The sequence below is a fragment of the Chrysochloris asiatica genome, unplaced genomic scaffold (assembly GCF_000296735.1).
Source record: "Chrysochloris asiatica unplaced genomic scaffold, ChrAsi1.0 scaffold00121, whole genome shotgun sequence".
Classification (NCBI taxonomy): domain Eukaryota; kingdom Metazoa; phylum Chordata; class Mammalia; order Afrosoricida; family Chrysochloridae; genus Chrysochloris; species Chrysochloris asiatica.
The window spans coordinates 5671320-5694170 of NW_006408639.1; the positions used below are offsets into that span (position 1 = coordinate 5671320).

General features: G+C 39.3%; 1 protein-coding gene across 2 annotated transcripts in view; it reads left to right on the top strand.

Annotated features, from left to right (window-relative positions):
- CNTN4 (contactin 4) overlaps positions 1 to 22851 on the top strand; it is a 1030428-nt gene that overhangs the window by 361598 nt on the left and 645979 nt on the right. For both annotated transcript variants that reach the window (XM_006868663.1, XM_006868662.1), the window contains 2 exons: positions 13271 to 13397; positions 21760 to 21935. In XM_006868663.1, the coding sequence (XP_006868725.1) occupies positions 13271 to 13397; positions 21760 to 21935 (303 nt within the window). The remainder of the gene's footprint in view (positions 1 to 13270; positions 13398 to 21759; positions 21936 to 22851) is intronic.

The window sequence follows — 22851 nt, forward strand, 5'->3', positions numbered from 1 at the left end:
TGGGAGAACATCAGCTTTACATTCATCCCATCATATTTTGTTTCATCGCAATGATTGCAGCCCCTGCATGCATCATCAAGCAACCAAAGGATACAGCTTGCAAACCTGTCCCCTGGCTGTCAGCACACAGCCCCTCTTCCTCCCTGAGTCCAGAGTCCCCAGCAGCTCCATCTCTCAACATCATTGTTGAGAACCAATTTAACCAGGGACATAGAATATAAACTGACAGACTTGTTACTTTCTCCTTCTGTACTGGGCAGAGGATTTTAGTCTAGTCCAAACCACTTAGGTTGAGATGATGGAAAGGTTGGGTGGACAGAGGACAAGTGGAGTACTTTTACCCAAAAGACAAGCAATGGATCTGAGCGGGCCCAAACCATAGACACCATTATATGTACCTCGCTTTGAAAGCAATTTTTAGACCATTAGTGATTCTATATCTCAGTTAGACTTTTTCAGCCAAAATTACTTAATCATATACATGTTTTTCTATTATTTTATTTGCTCTTATTAGCAAATATTATTATAGAAATATTAAGAAAAGTCAATTATAATTACCTGATTATTATCTTCAAGTGCCTCTATGATAAACACTTCATGAGGGAAGACTGATGTTCCCAGTATTTCCTTGTTATGGATTAAAGTATATTCCTAAAAAGCTATGTTCAAATACCAGCTCCCAATAAGTGGGAATGAGATCTTGTTTGGAAATAGTTTTTGAAGATGTTTTCCATTAACTTGAGGTTACACTGTAGTAGGGTGTTTCCTAATCTAACATGAGGGGTGGCATCAAAGAGAAGAGACACACAGATATAGAGAAGATAGTTTTCTGAAAACAGAGACAAAGATTGGAGTAATTTATATAAAAGTCAGTGATTGTTATATCAGTGATCATTAGCCATCACCAGAAGCTAGGAGCTTCGGGGACCAAGTGTTTTCTGAGAACCTCTAAAGTTTCAGCATGGCTGAAACACTAATTTCGGGTTCTCTAGCCTCCAGAACTGTGAGACAATAAATTTCTGTTCTTAAAATCCACCCAGTTTATGGGACTTCATTATGAAAGCTGTAGGGAACTAATCAAATGTTGTGGATGGAATTATGCTCCCACCTCCAAATTAGGTGTTTAAATCCTAACCTGCCAAAAGCCTGTGATTATAATCCCATTTGGCATTGGTGTCTTTTCTTATGTAAATGAAATGGGATTCTTGTAGGCTGCATTTTGAGTCAATCTCTTTTAAGGTATAAAAGAAATTAAAACAAGTGATCAGAGAGGAAATGGGATCAGAAAGATGCCAAGATATAAGGAGATCTCCAAGGGAGCAGTAAGCAGACCTCACTTCAGAGCCAACAGAGAGAGAAAGCCACTGAAGTCAGATTTCTAGGGTTACAAATGGGACTGTGAACCTCAAGGTCAGCAGTTTGAAACTACCAGAGGTTCCATGGGAGAAAGATGAGGCATTCTGCTGCTGTAAAGATTTAAGTTATTGTTAAGTGCCGTCAAGTCGGTCCCGACCCATAGCGACCCTGTACAGGGTTTCCGAGGCTGTAAATCTTTACGGGAGCAGAAAGCCTCATCTTTCTCCCGTGGAGTGGCTGGTAGTTTCGAACTGCTGACCTTAAGGTTCGCAGCCCGATTCGTAACCACTACGCTACCAGAGCCCCTGTGCAGGGTCGCTATGAGTCAGAACCTACTCCATGGCACTTAACAACAACAAATTGTGATGGCACTTAACAACAACAACAAATTGTGAGGAAATAGAATTCTGTTTGTTAAAACCATCCATTTGTGGTACTTTTGTTATAGCGGTACTAGAGAACTGAGACATCTAGTCTTCTACGTGTGACGCTGGAATGAGCATACAGACTGATGTGTCACTGTAGGATAAGCACTGGATTGCTATTCACAAGTCAGCAGTTCAAACCCACTGGCTGCTTCTCAGAAACCCTATACAGGGTTGCTATGAATGGGAACTGAGTGGTCGACACATAGCAGCTACATCAATCAACAAACTCTTGACCGCTTGGGTCCAAAATATTTAAGAAGTAAGAATTTCTTAGATCTTAAAAAAGAAACAATTCACAAAACATAACCAGTATTACATAGCATCCTCATCCAAGTCTGGCTCTGCACTCTACACTCACAGACATTTCTAAATCTGCAGCAAGGCAATATAAATATTCACACTAACACTGTAAGTACCTTCACATCAGCCCAGGTCAGTTTTTGCGTACAAATGAGTTGCACATATTTTAATTTGTGGAAAACACATCTTGCTTTTTGTAGCTGAAGCCTTGACATCAAATCGCCCAGTAACTTTTTTTTTTTTAAGTTTTTATTGTGAATTATGTGATAGTTTACATGGGAGAGCATTAGCTTTCCAGTAACTCATTTTTAAGAGTGATTAATCCATTGTTCATAAAATGTGTCAAGATTTGAGATCAGGATCAGAACTGTTGTTAAGTACTGCTGAGTCGTTTCTGTCTGATTGTGACCTTCTACTAGATTTTCAAGAAGCTTCCGGTGGGTTTGAACCACAGACCTTATGCAGTTAGCAGTTCAGTGCTCATCCTTCAGCACCACACCAAGACTAGGGTTAGAGCAGTGGTGGTGGTTATGTGCCATAGAGTATGTTCTGACTCATACTGACCCTGTATAGGGTTTCTGAGGCTGTAAATCTAACTGGAACAGAAAGCCTTATCTTTCTCCCACAGAATCATTGGTAGTTTCAAATTGCTGACCTTGAGATTAGCAGCCCAACTTGTATCCACCATGCTACCAGACTCCTTAGGGTCAGAGCAGACTTATTAATTAATACAGTCAACATTGCTCTTCTGTTCTACTCCTACAAATCCTTCACCAGTGTATAAATTTTCTCTGCCCATAGACTTTTATCCCCTAATCCTAATCCCCTCATACCTGCCCCACCACCATTTCTAAACTCTGGCATTATGTAGGAGTAAGGCCTCATTATGCTGACGCATTGTATCATGGGCAACGTTATTTTATGAACCAGCAAACAAAGAAATAAAAGGAGAAGAGTGAACTTTGCAGTTGGATTTTCTTTCATTTTCTCTCTTCATAGATGTGCAACTGTCTGTAGACTTCTCTGTTTCTGGCTGTTGAGAACACTTATGTGACGGGGTTAAAAGAAAGAAGGTGAAGCAAGACAAGTGAAAGAAACTTCTTAATCCTTTAATCAGGCCTGTCTGTCTCCTCTAATATTTGTTTTGCCATTGTTGTATTCAACCAAAGAACCAAATAGATACTGAAAGTATAAAAATGCTGCATGTTGGCTCGTTTTATGCATAAACACTTGTGTAGAACCTTGGAGCAAGCCTTGCTAATTATTTTATACATACTAACAATACTAAATTGTACTTGTAATGATACTGTGACGTCTGTCCAGTCATCATTTCTGAAATCAGAGACTCCATTTTAAAGGAATTCTCCCACTTGGGAGAATCACGGTTGCAGTATTTAATTTGTATCTGAATTTCCTTAGGTTATTGCCCATACATTTTGTGAGTTATGTTATCCAGAGATGCTGCTGACCTTACAGATTTTCAGTTAAAATGAATTTCCCTGATTAGAGAGGGTTGAGCAGTAGACACACTCAGCCTGTGGAAAGCTGTGAGCTCTGTGAGTGTCCTTCTTGGAACATTCTGCTGGCAGAATGAGTAATGGTCCCTTCCCCTGAGCTCCTACCACCCTTGAAGTTTGAGTTGAGAAGTAGAAAGTAAAGTATGAGTGTGTCTCTGGGAGCTTATCCGGCAAGCCAGCATGGCAGACTTTCCCCTCCTTTGTCTCTGATGGTTTTGCTGTGCTATCTGAGAAGACAACACATTCCTGCCTAACGTAACACATGGAGAACTCTTTCTTGCCTGGCTGATCAAGGGAGCTGATGGATTCAGGGTACAGGACTCATAATGCAACTGTCTACCTCCTCTTCAGATGTGACTCAGAAATAACTCACACCTAAGGAGCTCTGGTAGCGTAGTGGTTACGAATCGGGCTGAGAGCCGCAAAGTCAACCGTGCAAAACTACCAGAAATTGACTCGACAGCACTTAACAACAACAACAAGGAACCCTGGTGTGCTGCTGTAGTATAGGCACTAGATGGAAAGACTGGTTTGAACTACAGGTTCTGTGGTTTGAACTCACCAGCTGCTCCTCAGAAACCCTATACAGGGTTGCTATGAGTCGGAACCAACTTGACAACATTTAACAACAACAAACCCACCCAATCTTCCCAGACTCATTTTCTGAGCTTATAGGCAAGATCTGTGTTCCCCATTCATTGTTCAAGAATTTACCTCCCAAATGGAAAGGCTACCATATAAGAGTTTCTGCCCAACACCAGGTATTTAATCAAACAGCCTATTTGATGCTGTTGTTGTTGTTGTTAAGTGCCGTCGAGTCGGTTCCGACCCATAGCGACCCTGTACAGGGTTTCCGAGGGTGTAAATCTTTATGGGAGTAGAAAGCCTCATCTTTCTCCCACGGAGCGGCTGGTAGTTTCGAACCGCTGACCTTAAGGTTCACAGCCCGATTCATAACCACTACGCTACCAAAGCTCCTTATTTGCTGCTGTAGGATTGACTATATATCTTCGTGCTACATTCTTGGTGGTTGTGGCAGTACTTCATACCTACCATTAGGATTAAGAACCTAAACAACTCTCAGGTGCAACACCTGGGAACGCCACAGCAATTACAAGTAGAACTGAATCTGGTATTTTTCGTTTTCTAAGATGAAATCATAGTATTGAATTTCTGTGCTTTCCCAGTAGACTTAAGTCGCTGAGTTTGCAACAGATGGAAAGTATTTCCAGACAAGACGGAAGTGTGTCTTAAGGGCCGTGCTGATGAAACACTGCCTTCTCCCTCACACTCCTTGGTAGCTTCAGTGATCCAGCACATAGAACACAACTCCACAGGGTCTGGCTTCTTCATTTGGATCTTTAATCTTTAATCTGTGCTCAATTTATAACTTAAAGTTGTAGTTTTCAGCCTTTGTTGTTGTTGAGTGCCGTCGAGTCGGTTCCGACCCATAGCGACCCTGTACAGGGTTTCCGAGGCTTTAAATCTTTACGGGAGCAGAAAGCCTCATCTTCCTCCCGCGGAGTGGCTGGTAGTTTCGAACTGCTGACCTTAAGGTTCGCAGCCCGATTCGTAACCACCACGCTACCAGAGCTCCTTTCAGCCTTTAGCATGCATAAAAATCAAATGCTAGCTAAAATGCTGTTTCCTGAGCTCTGATAATAAAAATCCAGTCATCTGGGGGGAAGGAGGGGTGTTGGTAGGTTCAGGAGTGTGCTTTTTAACAATTACCTCTAGGTGAGGAAATATTGATGCAAGAGGTTCATAGACCAGACTTTACCAAAGAATTCTTTTAGTGATAACTTGCTTTACTAAGTTGCTGTCTATGAAATATTTATTCTAAGATCATTCTTGCTGGCTTTCTGATTTGGCTCAGCCCTGTCAGCACTTTTCAGTTCCTTTAAGAATTGTCTACAGAACTTTCGTTCAATGTCAGAGACAGTCCAAGCTCCACCTGCCCTCAACTTTGCTGCACTGTGTGCATTCTCTTTTGCTGACCCTTCGCTTGCGATCCAGATTGTGCTCTATGAACTTGAGAAATGTTGCCCCTGCATGGTTCCTCAGATCCACCATCACCTAAATGTCAGTATTTGTTTCTTCTCTGCTTAGCTTCAGAACACCTCTGTGGTGCAGAACACCATTCTATTCTCTAGCCCAATTTGCCTTCTGGTAGCCTAACTAAGCAATATCCTGTTTGCCTGGGAGGGAAAGTTTGGTACATGTAGGAATGGGTCATATTAATTCAAAGAAAGAAAAAAAAAAAGACAGAGAGATGATTGATGTCCAAAAGCTAAGGCTAAGATAATTGATACCTGGCATTGTGGACTAATGCTCTGGACTGCAAAGTCAGTTTGAACTGCAAGGTCGGTGGTTCAAGCTCACCTGTTGCTCCTTGGAAACCCTATATAGGGTCCCTGTGGGTCGGAATTGACTCGATGGCACTTAACAACAACAACAACCATTGAGGTATTTTATTGCTATTTTCATGGAAGGTTGTTTTCTTCTTAAGTAGGAAACCTTTTTTTTCCCCACTTAGTCTATGACCTGAAAAAAATTAACGAGATTAAGTAATCTCTAGTATTTAAAAAAATGATATTATTCTAGGTATCTCTTTCTAAGGTTCAAATGTTGTAATGAATAAACCCTGACACTGAATGTTACTTTTGAAAAACTCTTGGGAGAATTTGGGAAGTAGCTGACTGATAAGTATAAAGTTTTTGTCTCCCCAAACAATAGATTTTAAAAAGAAAGAATCCAATGGGAAGAGGAGTTTGAGAGTCATTGGTTGATTTTAAATACTTGATGAAGAAAAGGGATTAAGGATCCGTGTCAATGCAATTGTAGCCTGACTTTTAGTATATATCAGTTTCCGTCAGGGTTTCAAACCACTTTTTCCCAGATCAGTTAGGGCCAATGAAGGACTTGAGTGTGTCAAATGTGGATGACTGAGAACCAGAATGGGAAAAATTAAGACTTGATACCCTGCTAGAAATGACATCTCTCTCTTAGAAAATAAGAACAACATACATCTTTTGACCAGCAGAGTAGGAAACAGTAATACCGGCTCAAAGATGGCCGCTGATCATGTGGGTTTGAATGTGTATTGACTGCTCTTAGTCCTGGTAAAATAAAGGAGCTCAGGTAGTGTAGTGGTTACGAATCGGGCTGCGAACCTTAAGGTCAGCGGTTCGAAACTACCAGCTGCTCTGTGGGAGAAAGGTGAGGCTTTCTACTCCTGTAAGGATTTACACCCTCGGAAACCCTGTACAGGGTCCCTATGGGTTGGAACCGACTCGACGGCACTTAACAACAATAAGTCCTGGTAATAATCTATTCTACCTCATCATACTTTTGAAAATGGCTCACTATGCCTCTTCTGAGTCTCCCAACGCCAGGGCTTTGCCCCATAAACTTTCCCATTGTTGTAATTGTTATGCTTCACTCAATTTTTAAAACTTCAGGTCGGTAACAATTTTGCTTAGTAGTCAGCCATACCGGAACTGGTTCATGACATTTTCTATACTCCTTTCTGAAAACTCAAAGTTTTAGCACTCATTGTTGAAGCATAAATGGAGATTTCCCTTAACCTAGGACTTCTCCCCTCTCTTAACAAAAGATCTAGTTTACTCAGGGACAGAAAGAAATCCAGAATTTTTGTGTTATGGAACTTTAGGGAATAGCTACTTGTTATTTGGTTGTTATTGTTAAGTACCATCAAGTTGGTCCCAACTCATGAGATCCTGTATAGGGTTTCCGCGGTTTGCTGTGTGGTAGACATGAACCTAGTGATTGATTGGCAGGTAGCCTATCAGGAGGAGAGAACTCAGCAGTTGTACTCTGTTTCTTCATCTGTACCAAATAACTCAAATGGTGCTCAGATCAATGGTCTGGAATCTATAAGACTGTCTCTGGGCTTTAAAGACTGAATTGAGTCCCCTCTCAAAAAATCTTTGAGTACCATCCTCCATGCCTGTGAACGTGGCCTACTTTGGGAAAACTGGGGGTTTTTTTTGAAGATACATTCCTACTGGAATGGGTCCAAGTAGTTGGATCCTAGTCTTAGTTCCTTTTGAATGGGATCTTATAAAAGGAAAAAAACAAACATGAAAAGAAGGACACACAGGCAAAAGAAAAAAGACACCCTGTGAAGATTCACCTACAAACCAAGAAATGCCTAAATATACCCAGGACTACCAGAAGCTGAAAGAGACAAGGGAGAATCTTCTCTTACTGCCCATGGGCAGCATGATCCTGCCCATTCCCTGAGCCCCTCCCTCTAGGCTCCAGCACTGTGAGACAAAAAAAAAAAAAAAATCTCTGTTGCTTAAAGCTACATCCTATATGGAATTTTGTTGTGACACCCTTAGAGTACTAAGACACTGGACAGTCTGCAATTTGACTCTTCTCTCCTTTCTGTTACCATGACTCTCAGAAATTTCCAACAGGGAAGAAAATCATTGCCCATCCCTGCCCTGAAAGACTGCTAATAACAATGTGAGGCCATTCTCCACATTAGGGGAGTTACAAGGGTGACATTTGTATTCTTTTGATAATTCAAAGTACAAATATCAGTTCCGACAACCTGTTACTTAAATAAGAGATTATACCAAATAAAAGGTTACATCAAGAATACCAGGTATATCCAGTTAGAATCGGCTGTAACAATAGGTCATTGGACTTTTGGTGTCTCCTTGAATCTTATTTGACAATCTAGTGAAGACTTTGAGGGTACTTGCATTTAATGTCTGGATTTAACTATGAATATTCTAAGGAATGAGTGTCTATGCAACTTCTGTCTGAAATCTCAGCAAATTTATCCATTTGTTTTGTGTCTGTCAGTATTTATAGTTTTCTGTTCCTGGTGCATGCCTCTTGACTATTAGTCAATCCAAGCTTGGGCTAAAAATTAATTCTCTAAACATTGTCAAGCAAAAATCTGCTGCATAGACTTTGTATAACATAGAAATTGTAGGAGTGGGTTTCTTTAAAGGTATGTTCATTGATATTCTGCTCTTACCAAAAGGGGGAACTGTAAACTGAAGAATCTGTACTTGTATTGTTGTTAAGTGCTGTCTAGTCTCTTCTGACCCATAGAGACCCTGTATTGGGTTTCCAAGGAGTGACTGCTGAGCTTGAACTGCCGACCTTGCAGTTCAAACCGATTTTGCAGTCCAGCGCATTAACCCACAATGCCACACCAGGTCTCCCACACTTGTAATAGTAGTTCTTAAATTTTAGTGTTTAAAAGAATCCTCCAGAGAAGTAGGTTAAAGGCAAAGCCATAGGTACCACATTGTTTTGATGTAGTCAGTGTCTGGTCTGAGATTTATAACTAGCAAGCATGGCAGGTGATGATCATCCAAATGGTCTACAGTCTAACTCTGAGACATAGTGGATGATTAAATCCTTCTTCTGTGTCAGTTGCTTAGATGCTTTACCTCTCAAGGCTGAAAACCATGACCATTTCTATTATTACATAGACAAACTCACTATGATAAAGGAAAGGTTCAACTTTGTCACCTAGACTTTGAAAATGGAAATACTATATATATATATATATTGTGTGGCTTCTACACAGTGAGAGAAGGGATTTAGTGACTCCTCACACTGTGTTTCATCTAAGAACATCATTCTCAGTCCTCATTTCTCCCACACATCTCTAGGTTTGGAAGAAATAAAACAACTCATTTTTAGGGTTTTTTTAAATAAAACATTGGGAACCTTAGTCTAAAGGTTTGAAAGCTTGTATATCTAGTTTTTACACCTTGATAGTTAAACTTTCTAAAATCTCTCCCTCCACTGAAGTCTTAGGAAATAAATAACTCATGTCAGGAAGACAAAGACAGTGGATTTCCTTAGATGAGAACTAAGTACGGCTCCCTTCATGCCTTCATTCCTAGGCAGTGAGCTTGGTCAACCAAGGGAAAATAAACACTTTAAATGAAATGTGTTATTTATAGCAAATGCAGAGCATCATTATTATCAATTCTTCTTAGAAAATATACAGAAAAAAATAACCTTTTTGTTATTTAAATCTGGCATGGATACATCGAGAAATAATACAGATGTTAATCCACAGCTACTCAGCTGCATCCTGGGTAATCATTATTATGTTTTATTCTTATTTGGAATTACCAGTAATAGACAGCGTTTCTGTATGAAATTCAAATCAGGGAACACCAGTGAATTGAGATGATTGATATTATATATACACACACATAATTTTGGAATTGGGTACAACAATAGTAATATTTATCTCTTAAAAGAAAAAACAATCTATCCCCATCAAACTTACTGCTGCATTAGTGATATTGATGAGGAACACATTTTATTTAACTAGATATGCCAAAAATTCATTTCATTTTTCCAGATTGAAGTGAAGTAACGCTCAACCAGTATCTAAATTTGTTGCAAAAATATCTATTGCAATTGCTGAAAATCTAAAAGACCAATCTCCAGATTTTGAAATACCTGGTCTCAAAGGCAGGGTATTAATAAATATACTTGTTCGTGGACTTTTGTGTCCTTTGATAAATCCAGTTTTCTTTGTTGAAGTCATAAGTGTTGGATTGGTAATATAATTTATGTCATCTTTGAAGGAAAATCTTGTGTGTGTACTTACCTAGGAAAATGTTCATACCTACATTTTCATTCTTGACCTGTGTAGAACCAATGCCATAGTCTAATGCATAATTTTATAGATGAGACACCAAAGAATAGGAGCTGAGATGGGTTTTTGGAGTATACGGAGTTAGTAGTGGACACCCGACAATGGGTCTTCGTCATGGTCTTTCTGAATCCACATACTGCTTATTCTCCCAAATAGGTTATTGGCACACCTACCCTTGAATGCTTCGAAAACCCTGTACAGGGTCACTAACTTAACACAATACTTAACAACAACAACCCTTGTATAATAAAAAAAAGAAGTTTGCTTATCTATCCCAATCTGAACATGCAGATATTTAAAGCTTGAATTAAATGCATTAAAAGAAATGACCTCACCATGCTTCACCTCAATTCCCAGACTAGCTTTCTTCTTTTCCTCCCCAGCTATTCACCTGAATGAATTCAATCTCATCTTGTCACCAATCTGCTAAAGACTGGTTTTGAAGGCTTTCCAGGATTTAAAAATAGAAAACCAATTCCCGTGTCATTGAGTCTATTTCCACTCGTTGCCACCTTTTTTCCAGGACAGGAGTTGCAGTTCACACCCTTCAGAATAATCACATCTAATCTGGGTTTCGGCAAAAAGTGGGTTCCATTTGGAGTCCTGGTGTGTCTCAGTGGGTTAATGCACTGGACTGCAAGGCTGGTTCGAACTACAAGGTTGGCAGTCCAAGCTCTGCAGGCGTTCCTCACAAACCCTATACTGGGTCATTATGAGTCAGAACAGACTGACTGCACATTACAACAGGCAGAGGAGGATCTGTCCATTGCAGAGTAATTTCAGATTTCATTTTGCATCATAACCTTTGGTCCTAATGTCTCAAAATTTATCAATGGTCAGCTGATTGAATAAATTAAAAAGTCAACTCAAATAGGTGGAAAAAATGTTAGTGTTTTGTTTTGTTTTTGTATAAGCCACTGAACTTGGTACCACAGGGGCTGAGAGGAGAGGGGGTAAATAAGACACAATAAGTGCTTTCATGGTGCTTACAGTTCAGAGAAGGAACAGCAAAGGTATAAATGAACTGGCAGAAAACGTTAAGTACTCACAAGAATATATAACCTAAACTTATGTGATTAAAGGAAAGAATTAAGGATTTAGAAAACACTTCTTGGAGTGGGCCAGAGTAAAATTTGTACTAGATTTTGAAGATTGAAATTCATTTACATGAAAATAGATGAACTCATTTGGACTAATACTATGTTTATGCTCAAGAAGTATATGTATGTATGCAACCCTGTTGTGATTTGTACACTGGTTCTCATCTATGAACTTTGTTACTGTCCCACAGTAAAAATAGTTTTGTACATCTAGTTTCTCTTATCTTTAGAAATCATTTAGAACCTCATAGCTATTTGACATGACTGTACGATCCAAGCTGTACATGATCAGTGGTCATTAAAGTAGTTATAGACCAATTTGTATGTTGCTGAGTCCCATGTGGTAGAAGCTACGTGCTACTTAATGTGAAACCATGGATGGATCTGAATGAGTTGATAAAGCAAAAAACTGGTCCTTCACTGTAGCTCCTTTGAGAATGACTACTCTAGACTATTCTTAATTGGCCTACACTATGTTGTTGTTGTTAAATGCCATCGACTCGGTTCCAACCCATAGCAACCCTGTACAGGGTTTCTGAAGCTGTAAATCTTTACGGGAGCAGAAAGCTTCATCTTTCTCCCACGGAGTGGCTGGTAGTTTCGAACTACTGACCTTAAGGTTCACAGCCTGATTCGAAACCACTACTCTACCAGAGCTCCTACACTTAAAACTACATTATTGACCTACTTTAAAGTCCTGGTGTAGTGCTTTAGAATAAGCACTGGACCACAGTGTTAGTGGTTCAAGCTCACCAGCTGCCCCTCAGAAACCCTTACAGGGTTGCCATGGGTCGGAAGCGACTCAGCGGTATGTAACAACAAATAGGACTACATTAGTGGCCTGTTTTGGAGCCTTGGTGTAGCACTGTAGGATAAACACTGGACCACAAGGCTGGTGTGAACCACAAAGTTGGCTGTTCCAACTCACCATCCACTCCTTGCAAACCCTATAAAGGGTCACTATGAGTTGGAACTGACTCAACGGCACTTAAAAACAGCAACAAATGGGCCTATTTTAAGAAAACTAAATGGAATCTTGGTATGGCACTAGAAGATAAACACTAAACCACAAGGTCCGTTTGAACCACAAAGTTGATGCTTTAAACTCACCAGCCACTCACTCCCTGAAAAACCTATTCAGAGTTGCTATGAGTTGGAACCAACTCAACAGCACTTAACAACAATATATACTAGAGGACTTATAAAATTTGTGGGAAAATTCCATTATCTCTTCATCCAAGTTTCCCATGAACTTTTTGAGCCCCTTCTGTATATGTGAGTACCACCAAGCTGCTTTTCAATATTCATATATCTGTGAAATAGTCATTTCTTCTAATCAGGTCTCCGCATTACAGAGCAAAGGAATTTTAATGTCTTCCAGGATGATAATAACAAACAAAGGATGTGGTTGGCACAAAATATGAACAAACTATAAGAGAGGGAAAGAGCTCTGGTAGCATAGAGGTTACGAACCTTAAGGTCAGCAGTTCGAAACTACCAGCCCTTCCATGGGAGAAAGATGAGGCTTTCTGGCTCCCATAAAGATTTACAGCCTTGGAAACCCTGTACAGGGTCGCTATGAGTCGGAACTGACTCCATGGCACATAACAACAACAACACACACACACACACAAAACAAGTAGTTTTGGACAGGAGAGAAAGAACTATGTGAAGCAGGTCTCTGTCTGGATGTTAGTAACATTAATGACAAATACAACGAAGAACAGTCCAGATCTATCTGCAAAGGATTAGTCTTCAATGGGAAACTGAATCTAAGTTGTAATAATTCTTTCTTTCTTTTTTTATTTGTAGCTTATTTATTCTCATTTTGGTGCTTCTTCTTCTTGAGGATATTGGATGATGCTCTTCATTTTGGAATATTTTCTCTTCTCATTTCAGATGACCACACACTGCATGGTCCTGTTTTTGTTCAAGAGCCAAGTCATATAATGTTCCCTTTGGATTCTGAGGAGAAAAAAGTGAAACTCAATTGTGAAGTTAAAGGAAATCCAAAACCACATATCAGGTTTGTTGATTGAAAAACATGAGTTTAGTTTTTATTATTATCAACAAATATTTACTCAGTAATATCACATGAAGAGCTTTTGGTTAGGTATCATAGACTATACTAAGATATATAAAGAGGTGATCATGTTCTTAAAAAATTAAGTACTGAACTCCTGTTTCTGACAGTCTTGGGAATTAAATATTTTGATTGACCATCTCACTGAAAGACTTAAAAATTCCAAATAAAATATTTTGTTCAGAATCCATTGTTTTAAAATGCAACAATAAACCGTAAGCAAAGAAATAATACTCAAAAGCTAAAAACAAAGTGACTTTGGAACCTGGAGAAGTAAACTGAACACCAGCTGCGGTTCAGCTACATGAAGTGATACTTTGGCTTTTTAAGGTTTGGTTTAAGGCTGCTAGACAAAGCATAGGCCCATCCAGGAGTGTCTAACATTAGAACACTTCCCAGAATAAACTAATGACTTCCTTGTTATAAATGTGAATAAGGAATAAACTTTTCTCCTCAGGGACTGGAAGATACAGGAAAATGCCTATCACAAGTTTTGATGTTGAGTGGTTTTAATAAGAAATGAGAAGCAGCTTAAGAGATAATTAGTAAAGAGTAAGACAGATGTGAAGAAATCATTCAAAAGCAGCAGATGGAGATCTAAGGCTGAAAATTCAAACAAAAAGGGAGAAAACCAACAGATATCAGATTTCCAGAGGAGGGACAAGAGAGAATGAATGGAACAAAGGCAATGTTTAAAGACTTGTCTTAGAAGTTTCCAGAACTGATTTTAAAACTCCAAGTTACAGATTAAAGAAACTGATACATTTCAGGCTGTACAAATACAAATAAAGCCTCATCTGTAATGATCATGGTGAAACAGTAGAACCAAGTCATAGACGTGACCTTCAAAACAGTCATAGACAGGATAAGCATCAGACTGTTAACTGCAGGTTCCACAGTTAAAACTCACTGGCCATTCCACTGGAGAAAGATGAGGCTGTCTGCTCCTGAAAATATATTTACAGTCTCAGAAACTCTACATAGCATCACTATGAGTCCGAACTGACTCTATGGCACTAGGTTTGAGTTTAGTTTTCAAAAGAATGGCAGTTAAACTGCCATCAGACTTCTCAGCAGCAACAAAGAAGTTTAAGTCATTAGACTTTGCTCCATAGGATTTTCTTGGCTATTATTATTTGTGTAAGTAGATTTCTAGGTTTTTTCTTTCATGGAGATACTATGTAGGTTCAAACTACCAACCTTTATGTAAGCAGTCAATTGCAAATTATACCATCCAGGTACCAGCGGTATGTTAAGCATATGGTTGTTGTTGTTGTTAGGAGCCATTGAGTTGGTACCGACCCATAGCAACCTTATGCACAGCAGAACGAAACACTACCCAATCCTAAGCATATGGTTGTTGTTGTTGTTAAGTGCTGTCATGTCAATTCCGACCCATAGCGACCCTGTATAGTGTTTCCAAGGAACAACTGGTGAGCTTGAACCACCAACCTTGCAGTTCAAACGGCTTTGCAGTCTGGCACATTAACCCACAGCACCACATTAGTAATTCCCAAACTAGTGGTTAACCATAAAAACAGTGTAAAAACAAGCAATCACTAATACATAGTAACTGAAGTGCACATAGCCTATTATCCAGGATATATTAAAATATTCATAGCCCATTCAGAAATAAACATAACATGATCTGTTCACTAAAGGTAAGCTCATGCAATAGTAAAAATGAGTAAATTTCAGCTGCAGCAACTTGGATGGATCACAGGAACACAGTTTTGAATAAACAAAGTAACTTACAGACAAATCAGTAGGGTACTATTCCTGTGATACAAATTTCAAAAGCAGGTATAATGCAGCTGTTACTTGAGGATACTAACAGAGTAGGTGAAATCATAATGAAATTCACAAGGAATGTGAAGTTAAAATTAAATATTATAATTCACCATGGTGGGGGAAGAGGCTGAAATCAAAGTGAACACAAGAGACTTCAAAAGTAATACCCCTTTTCTTAGACAAGGATCTTGATTGTCTCATGGTTCTTTATGTTTTATATATTTTATAATTTTTTAAAAAACTTTTTAATGTGAATTAAGTGAAGGTTTGCAGAGAAGATGATCACTTTTACATTCAACAAATCACATACTTTACTTCATTATGTGGTTGCAATCCCATTCATGCACCAACAGTTAACAGCATTTACCTCTATTCACTCCAATCACTGTGTTCCTCCCTGTGTGTCCCGCCACCCCCATCTTTCCTCTGCCATCCTTCATCTGGGTGTATATTGCCTGCCCCATCACCCATGTCAACGCGTGTCTACTCTCTAGTGCAAGTATCATTTCCTCCTTCCCCAAACCATCATAGATGTTTTCTTTTATCAGCAACCGCCCCCCGCTTGTTTTTTGATGTCTATATCACCGGGATATATAATCGTTTAAACAACCAAAGGGCACATTCTGGAAGCCAGCCTCCTGGCCCCCAGCACAATATTATTTTGTCTGTAATCAAATTTAATAATAATAATGTAAGCTTATAACTAACATGTACAGTATGAAAGAATCAAAGAAATGCAGCATTTATACCACAGCTTAGTGGAGGGAGACATTGAAGTCACTAGAAGGATGCGCAAAAGAAATGTAATTTGAATTGAAATTGATAGTTTTCAAGGAGGCAGTGGGTAAAGTATAGTCCATGTAAGTTAAAGGGTTGTTGTATTAGTGTAGTGAATATTCTTTGTTATTTGTGTCCATTAATTAATTCATTCACTAATCAAACTTTCATCAAACCACCCAGTGTTTTTCAAACTTCTAATTCCACGTTGGCCCAGGACCATGTTGGCCCAGGACCAGGCAGTGTTTCGTTCTATTGTGCATAGGGTTGCTATGAGTCGGTACCAACTCGATGACACCTAACAACAACAACAACAATTCCATGCTACACAGAGATGGCCTGGGGATTATCTGGGGAGGAGAAGAGCAGAGCTTCCAACCAATATTCAACCACAGCAATTCTACCTTGAATTGTAGAATTTTTTAAAACTCTGAAAATTATGTAACCACTTAAGAAACATTTTAAAACTAGTATAGTATGCAGCTGCAATATGCCAGGCATCGCGCTAGGTATGAAGTGTTCAAAGATCAAGGAGATACAGTGTTCAACTAGTGTGATTGTATTGAAGATTGCCTACACCTGGAAGTGTTTGAAGTATGCTGGAAGTGTTCAAAGAGAATGTCTACGTTCTAGGACATCGTGGAGGAGAAAAAAGATGAGGCAGACAATTAGTGACGCTTTCCAGAAAGGAGCTGTCTTATAGTCTTTTGTCATATGAGTAAGGAAAGTGCATTCCAGAAAGGGAAAAGAAACAACAGCTCTAATGGACCCTATAATTAGATTGAACACATAATTTATCATCCAAATCAGGATCCCATTGAAACGAAAAGGCCACCATTAAACATTAAAACAGCAGGTGTAAACCTAGCACTCTCCTAGGCAAACCAGGATATGGAGTTTGTTAGCTTCAAGTATACAGTTCTCAGTTCAAAAACAACAAGAAAAAGTTGTTTCTAATAGAAATAAATCCAAATGACAAAGATTTCTACATACATATGTGATGAATTACTTGGCCCCAGTTTTCCGTTCATTGTCCTAAATAAGTTCATATGTTACCCTTAAATGAAAACAAAATTTGCAACAGAAATTGGCACATCGCTGCTTTGTGTATCCCAAAACTATGACCTTGAATTAACATTGCTTTGGAACATTGTGTTCCTAGATATAGGGACTTACATTGTTATCTAAAATAAGCAGTGGGACTGAAACCTATGATGTTTGTAATGATTGTCAAGAAAAGCTGAAAAGAAAACTTTTAATCAAATGTTTTAGCAATTGGTCACCGTGCACTTTGTACCTTTGGTAGATTTTCTGTGCACGTTAGTGCCTGGAAGTTCAAGACTCCCTCTTATTGAAAGAAATAGCATAACAAGGAAGGGAGACATCAGGTATTTCCAGAAATCATTCTTGCTGAACTTTTTGCACCTTTAGGCTGACTTTGAGGGGGAGGAACAAGTAAGAGCAATTCCAAGATGAGTTCTCCATAGGGGATCTTCAGCATCAATTTTTTTCCCTCAGACACCCCAACTGACCTCTCTTCTTTGTGTTTATTCCCACAACGGAGTCTTCCCTTTTCATTGCTTCCTGCCCCTCAATTTTGAAAGGACTGACCCAGACCCAGAAACATTTTAGAAATTTTGACTTGTGCCAGCTTCTCTTGTATGAAAGTTCCCTAAGGACAGGTGGCATTACTTATTGCAGGCAGCATGCCTGTCCAGACAGAAGGAATGTCTAAGTCCTTGGATGGAGTACTTTTGCTGTGAGCTTTGTATTCATCTGAGTTTGCAGACAACAAATCCCCAGCCAGAGAGGTCGTGCCCCCTCCTTCTGTGCCAACTTGAAGCACTTCGCAATGAAGGAGTGTTTTCTACACCAAATCCTATAGACAACTTCCCTTCTAGTTCTAGCAATGGCAGCAAAATTGTATCTTTGAGAGCTTCATAGCATCCGTGTTTAAGTTATATACAACTCTGAACCCAGCTTCCTAGCAAGAGGTGGCATGGGCTTCCCCAAGTGACTCAGATATCACCTCCAGAACATACCAATTTGTCTTCTCTCCCAGAAAAAAAAAAAAAATCTACTTGCTCCAAATGAATATCCTTGTTCTATTATCAGTGGAAGGAGCTCTGGTAGCACAGCGGTTATGAATCAAGCTGCAAACCGCAAGGTCAGCAGTTCGAAACTACCAACTTTTCTGCGGGAGAAACATGAGGCTTTCTGCTCCCATAAAGATTTACAGCCTCAGAAACTCTGTTCAGGGTCGCTATGGGTCAGAACCTACTCGATGGCACTTAACAACAACAACATTGTCAGTGGAGGTAGTCACCAGGTTACAAACAAGAGCGATTCCTAAGAGTATCTTTAAGTCATATATGTAGGTATGTCAGAATAGGTGCATACAGTTCTTATTTAACCTGACTTTAGTGTCAAAATAAGGAGTCCTGGTTGCATAGTGGGTTATAAGTTGAGCTGCTAACATCTAGGTCAGCAGTTCAAAACTACCAGTCACCCCAAGGGAGAAAGATGAGGCTTACTGCTCCTTAAAGATTCACAGCTTCTAAAATTCAATATAGGATTGCCATGAGCCAGAACCGAGTCCACGGCACACAGACACCACCACCAGCGCAAGAATAAGCTTAAAACTTTTCCATGTTTTAAAAGGTACACAAGGAGCTCTGGTAGCATAGTGGTTACGAATCAGGCTGTGAACCTTAAGGTCAGCGGTTCGAAACTACCAGCCGCTCTGCGGGAGAAACATGAGGCTTTCTACTCCCGTAAGGATTTACACCCTCAGAAACCCTGTACAGGGTTTCTATGGGTCGGAACCGACTCAACGGCACTTAACAACAACAACATAGAGCAAGTGAAGGTGATGATGATGAAGAATTTGTTGAGAATAGGGGTTGATTCTACCCTTTCAAAGTGAGGATCAAGTTATATAACATGAAAGAGTTATGTTCATAACCTGGGAAGATACTGTATGTAAGATTCCTCAAATGTCAAAAATACATTGTGGAGTTTTCAAGTGTTTCAGTATGCAATGAGACAGGGAGTTCAGTGCTATCCACATGCAGCTGGAACGAGCAGAGACTGCACTGAAATAAACCTTGGTATAGTGCTTTGTGTTAGAGATGCGACTGCATTTCACAGAAAGCACTCTATTTTCTAAATAATCCCTTCTCCTTTGTGATTTGTATGTAAAGGCAGGCAATGGAGAAGATGAACAGACTCTCCACAGAACATTTTGGCTGAGATGACGAGTGTAGACAAACCTGCAAAGCTGTTCTCATTATTTACACAACCACCTTTCTATAACGATGCACATGACCCCATGCCTAAAGTCCACACTCTGCTTGCAGCTCACATTATATTGAAATTCCCTCTTTGGGTTCTTAGATTTGTCATATTAAATTGCTCTACTATCATTTGAAGTGAGAGTTATGGCCCAGATGTGATCAGCTGATACATCAGCATGTCTATAGCAGACAGTCACCTCTAGAGATTCACGCGCATGTGAGACGATAAGTCTGCTGTTCCTGTTTATTGCTGATCATTTTCTTGTCTGTTTCAGAACACAGAGAGAATTACTGTCCATTTGTTTGTTTGTTTGTTTGTTTCTAATACCCAGTTTCTTACACACTAACACATGAAAAGTGAGGTCCCATTTCAGGAACTGGCCCAGCTTCCCTACCCTTCAGGTTTCTAAATGTTTACTCTCAGGGCCATAGCTGCTGGAATGCTCTATAAATTGTGTGTGCTTAGAGCTGGAATAGCTAGCAAAGAAGTAGAATATTTATTCAGCTAAATTCAACAACCACTGACCAAGCACAGTAAGAGTATCAGGGTTCTATGTCATTAAAGGAAGAATGCAAAAGTGATTTAGACACCGACTCCTGATGTGGGGCTATAGGATCATCACTGGAATGCAAACCACAAGGTTGGCAGTTCAAGCCTACCAGTGGTGCCTCAGAAACCCTATACAGGTTGGCTGTGAGTCAGAATCAACTCCACAGGACGTAACAACAACAGCCACCATTAAAGGAGTCCTTGGATGGTACAAGTTGATATGTCCTCAACTACTGGCCAAAAGGCTGGCAGTTCAAACCACCCACAAGTACCTTGAAAGACAGGCTTGACCATCTGCTTCTTAACAGTCACAGTCTTGACAGACTTATGGAACAGTGCAGTTCTTACACAGAGGATCCCAAGAGTTAGAATCAACTAGAAGACAACTAACCATGATTATGCTTAAAATGTCAGGACGCTTAAATCTGGTGGGAGAGGGAGAGCTTTGAACATGATCATCTACAAAGAAGGCAACAATTCTACATAAAGGATCAGGGAGAATTTTACATGAAGGAGTAGGAGATTTGGGGAGGGGGGGTGAGTTTTGATTCATACTGATTAGGAATATTAAGGAAGTCTTCATGGAAGGAGTTTCATTTATGACTGACTTTGCAGGCTGCAACAGCAGAACTGCACTACCACACAAATGGTGGCTGTGTAGCAGGTGTACCAGCTGGGAATCGAACCCAGGTCCCCCACAAGGAAGTCGAGCATTCTCATGCTGAACCACACTACATCTGATATCCAGCCGTAGAACCCCAGAATGTTATGAAAAGATGTACAGTGTGTGTGTGTGTGCACTCACATTCAAATGGTGACTTTTGAATGGCTTGAAAGAGATTAGATGAATATATCTAAGTATTCCTGTTACTGCTTTGGATCAGGTTCTTTTATGCTGCAAATACCTATTTTTTTAGTCTCCCAATGGGAATTGGATATTTTGAGACTCTAGATAATTCAGAAGCTTCAGCTATGCTGTTTTCGTTATCTGATATGCTGTGTTGGATTTGGACGTAAAAACTTAAAATAGCTACACACCAAATTGTTTTTACCCAAAATTAATCAGTTTTCTGTTGTCTCCCTGGAAAGCAATTTGGTTAAGATAAGCTCTCTCTCTGAAATTGTGTGTATGTGTAAGCGAGAAGCTCTTGTTTCTAACAGAAACAAAGCTGTTGAAATGTGTGAGTACTGTTAAAACTAATTTATTGAGCTAAATGCAATAGTCAGATAAACAGGTAATCCAGGTAAACCCACAGGATGGATGACAGTATCACCTTTTTTCAACCACAGTTTACTAATGCCTTGTTTGCAGTTCATGACAGTGCTTCATTGAAGTTTAAGTGGCAGTGTGTAAAGAGAGCTTTCCACCGATCCATGGCTGAGACTAGTTTGCTCCCTAAGACAGCTCTAGATCAATAGAATTCTCCTGCTGTACTTGGCCACTTCAGTCATATTTAGGACCAAATCAAAGCAACACTGCTGCAATTTCATCAAATGTTCAGCAGTCTACCTGGAAGCGGTTTATTCTGTCATCTGTATAGAGTCTAAAGAAAAACTGCAAACTGGAGAAAAAGGCTTTTTTTACTTAGGAGTCCCATTTGAAGAATCTTTTATGAGGTAAAATGGGAAATTCAAAATAAAATAAAGTATTTGTGAAAGTATCTAAAAGAGTCATAAAAGCAGGCATTAGAATTTTAATAAGCTTGTTTACGTGAAAGGATGTTCTCTGTTCGTAGGCACTTATGATGTCATTGTTTTCTAATATTTTTTCCTGTGGTTAAAAAAGTCAGAAATGATATTTCATGCTATTTATAGTTTTGTATATTTCAGACAATTCAGAAATATTGATGAATATTACAAGGCTTTATCTACTGGCATTTTTATCCTATAGGTGGAAGTTAAATGGAACAGATGTTGACACTGGAATGGATTTCCGCTACAGTGTTGTTGAAGGAAGCTTGTTGATCAATAACCCCAATAAAACCCAAGATGCTGGAATGTATCAGTGCATCGCAACAAACTCGTTTGGAACAATTGTTAGCAGAGAAGCAAAGCTTCAGTTTGCTTGTAAGTAGCAATTATATCCTACCGCAAATGTTACTTTGAGTTTTGGTAGCACTGTATAAATAAGTCTTCAAAATAGTGTCTTTCTAAAAACTAAATCTGATTTCATTTGTTTTACAATGAATTTCCCAACTTTGTCATAGTTGGGAAATATCTTCCTTGTGTGCCAAACTGTAAATCTGAATGGGAAGATGTATACTTCTGGTTTTATAGGCACTGAGGTAATTTGATTACAAAGTAGCTTGATTCTATGATACCGTGTACATACATACAATAAACAATGGATTGGGAAGTTCGAGGTCTGTGCGTCGAGCCCTCCAGCAGCTCTGTGGGAGAACCTCCATGAAAGAACTTAACACTAACAACACATTTATACAAGGAGCCCTGGTAACACAGTAGTGAAGCAATCAACTGCTAACAAAAAGGTCATTGGTGTGAGCCTATCAGTGGCTCCAAGGGGGAACAATATAGCAATCTGCTTTCAGAAAGACTACAGCCTTGGAAACCCCCAGGGATGGTTATATTCTGTCCGTAGGGTCACTGTTGAGTCTGAATCAATTCAAAGACACACAACAAAATTTTATGCACACAAATTATACAGAAGATATGTATTATGAACAGAGAGTGTATAAATAATCAGGTGAACTGCAAGTAACTTAGTAGTCAGTATAAGCAAGGTTTTAACTTTGAAATTCACAGTTGGGGGAAAAAAAGAAACTTTGATAGTCAATCCTCTATTCCTATATATTTTTTAACTCATAGCATAAGAAAAATTTTAAATTATAACAACAAAAAGTAGAAATGATTATCCAAGAGTTAACAAGCTTTTATATTTATAAGCCAGTTATTTAATAGAAATCCAGGAGCATATGAAAAAGAAAGTGGAATTTAGAAGTTGATAAATTATTGTCTAGTCAGT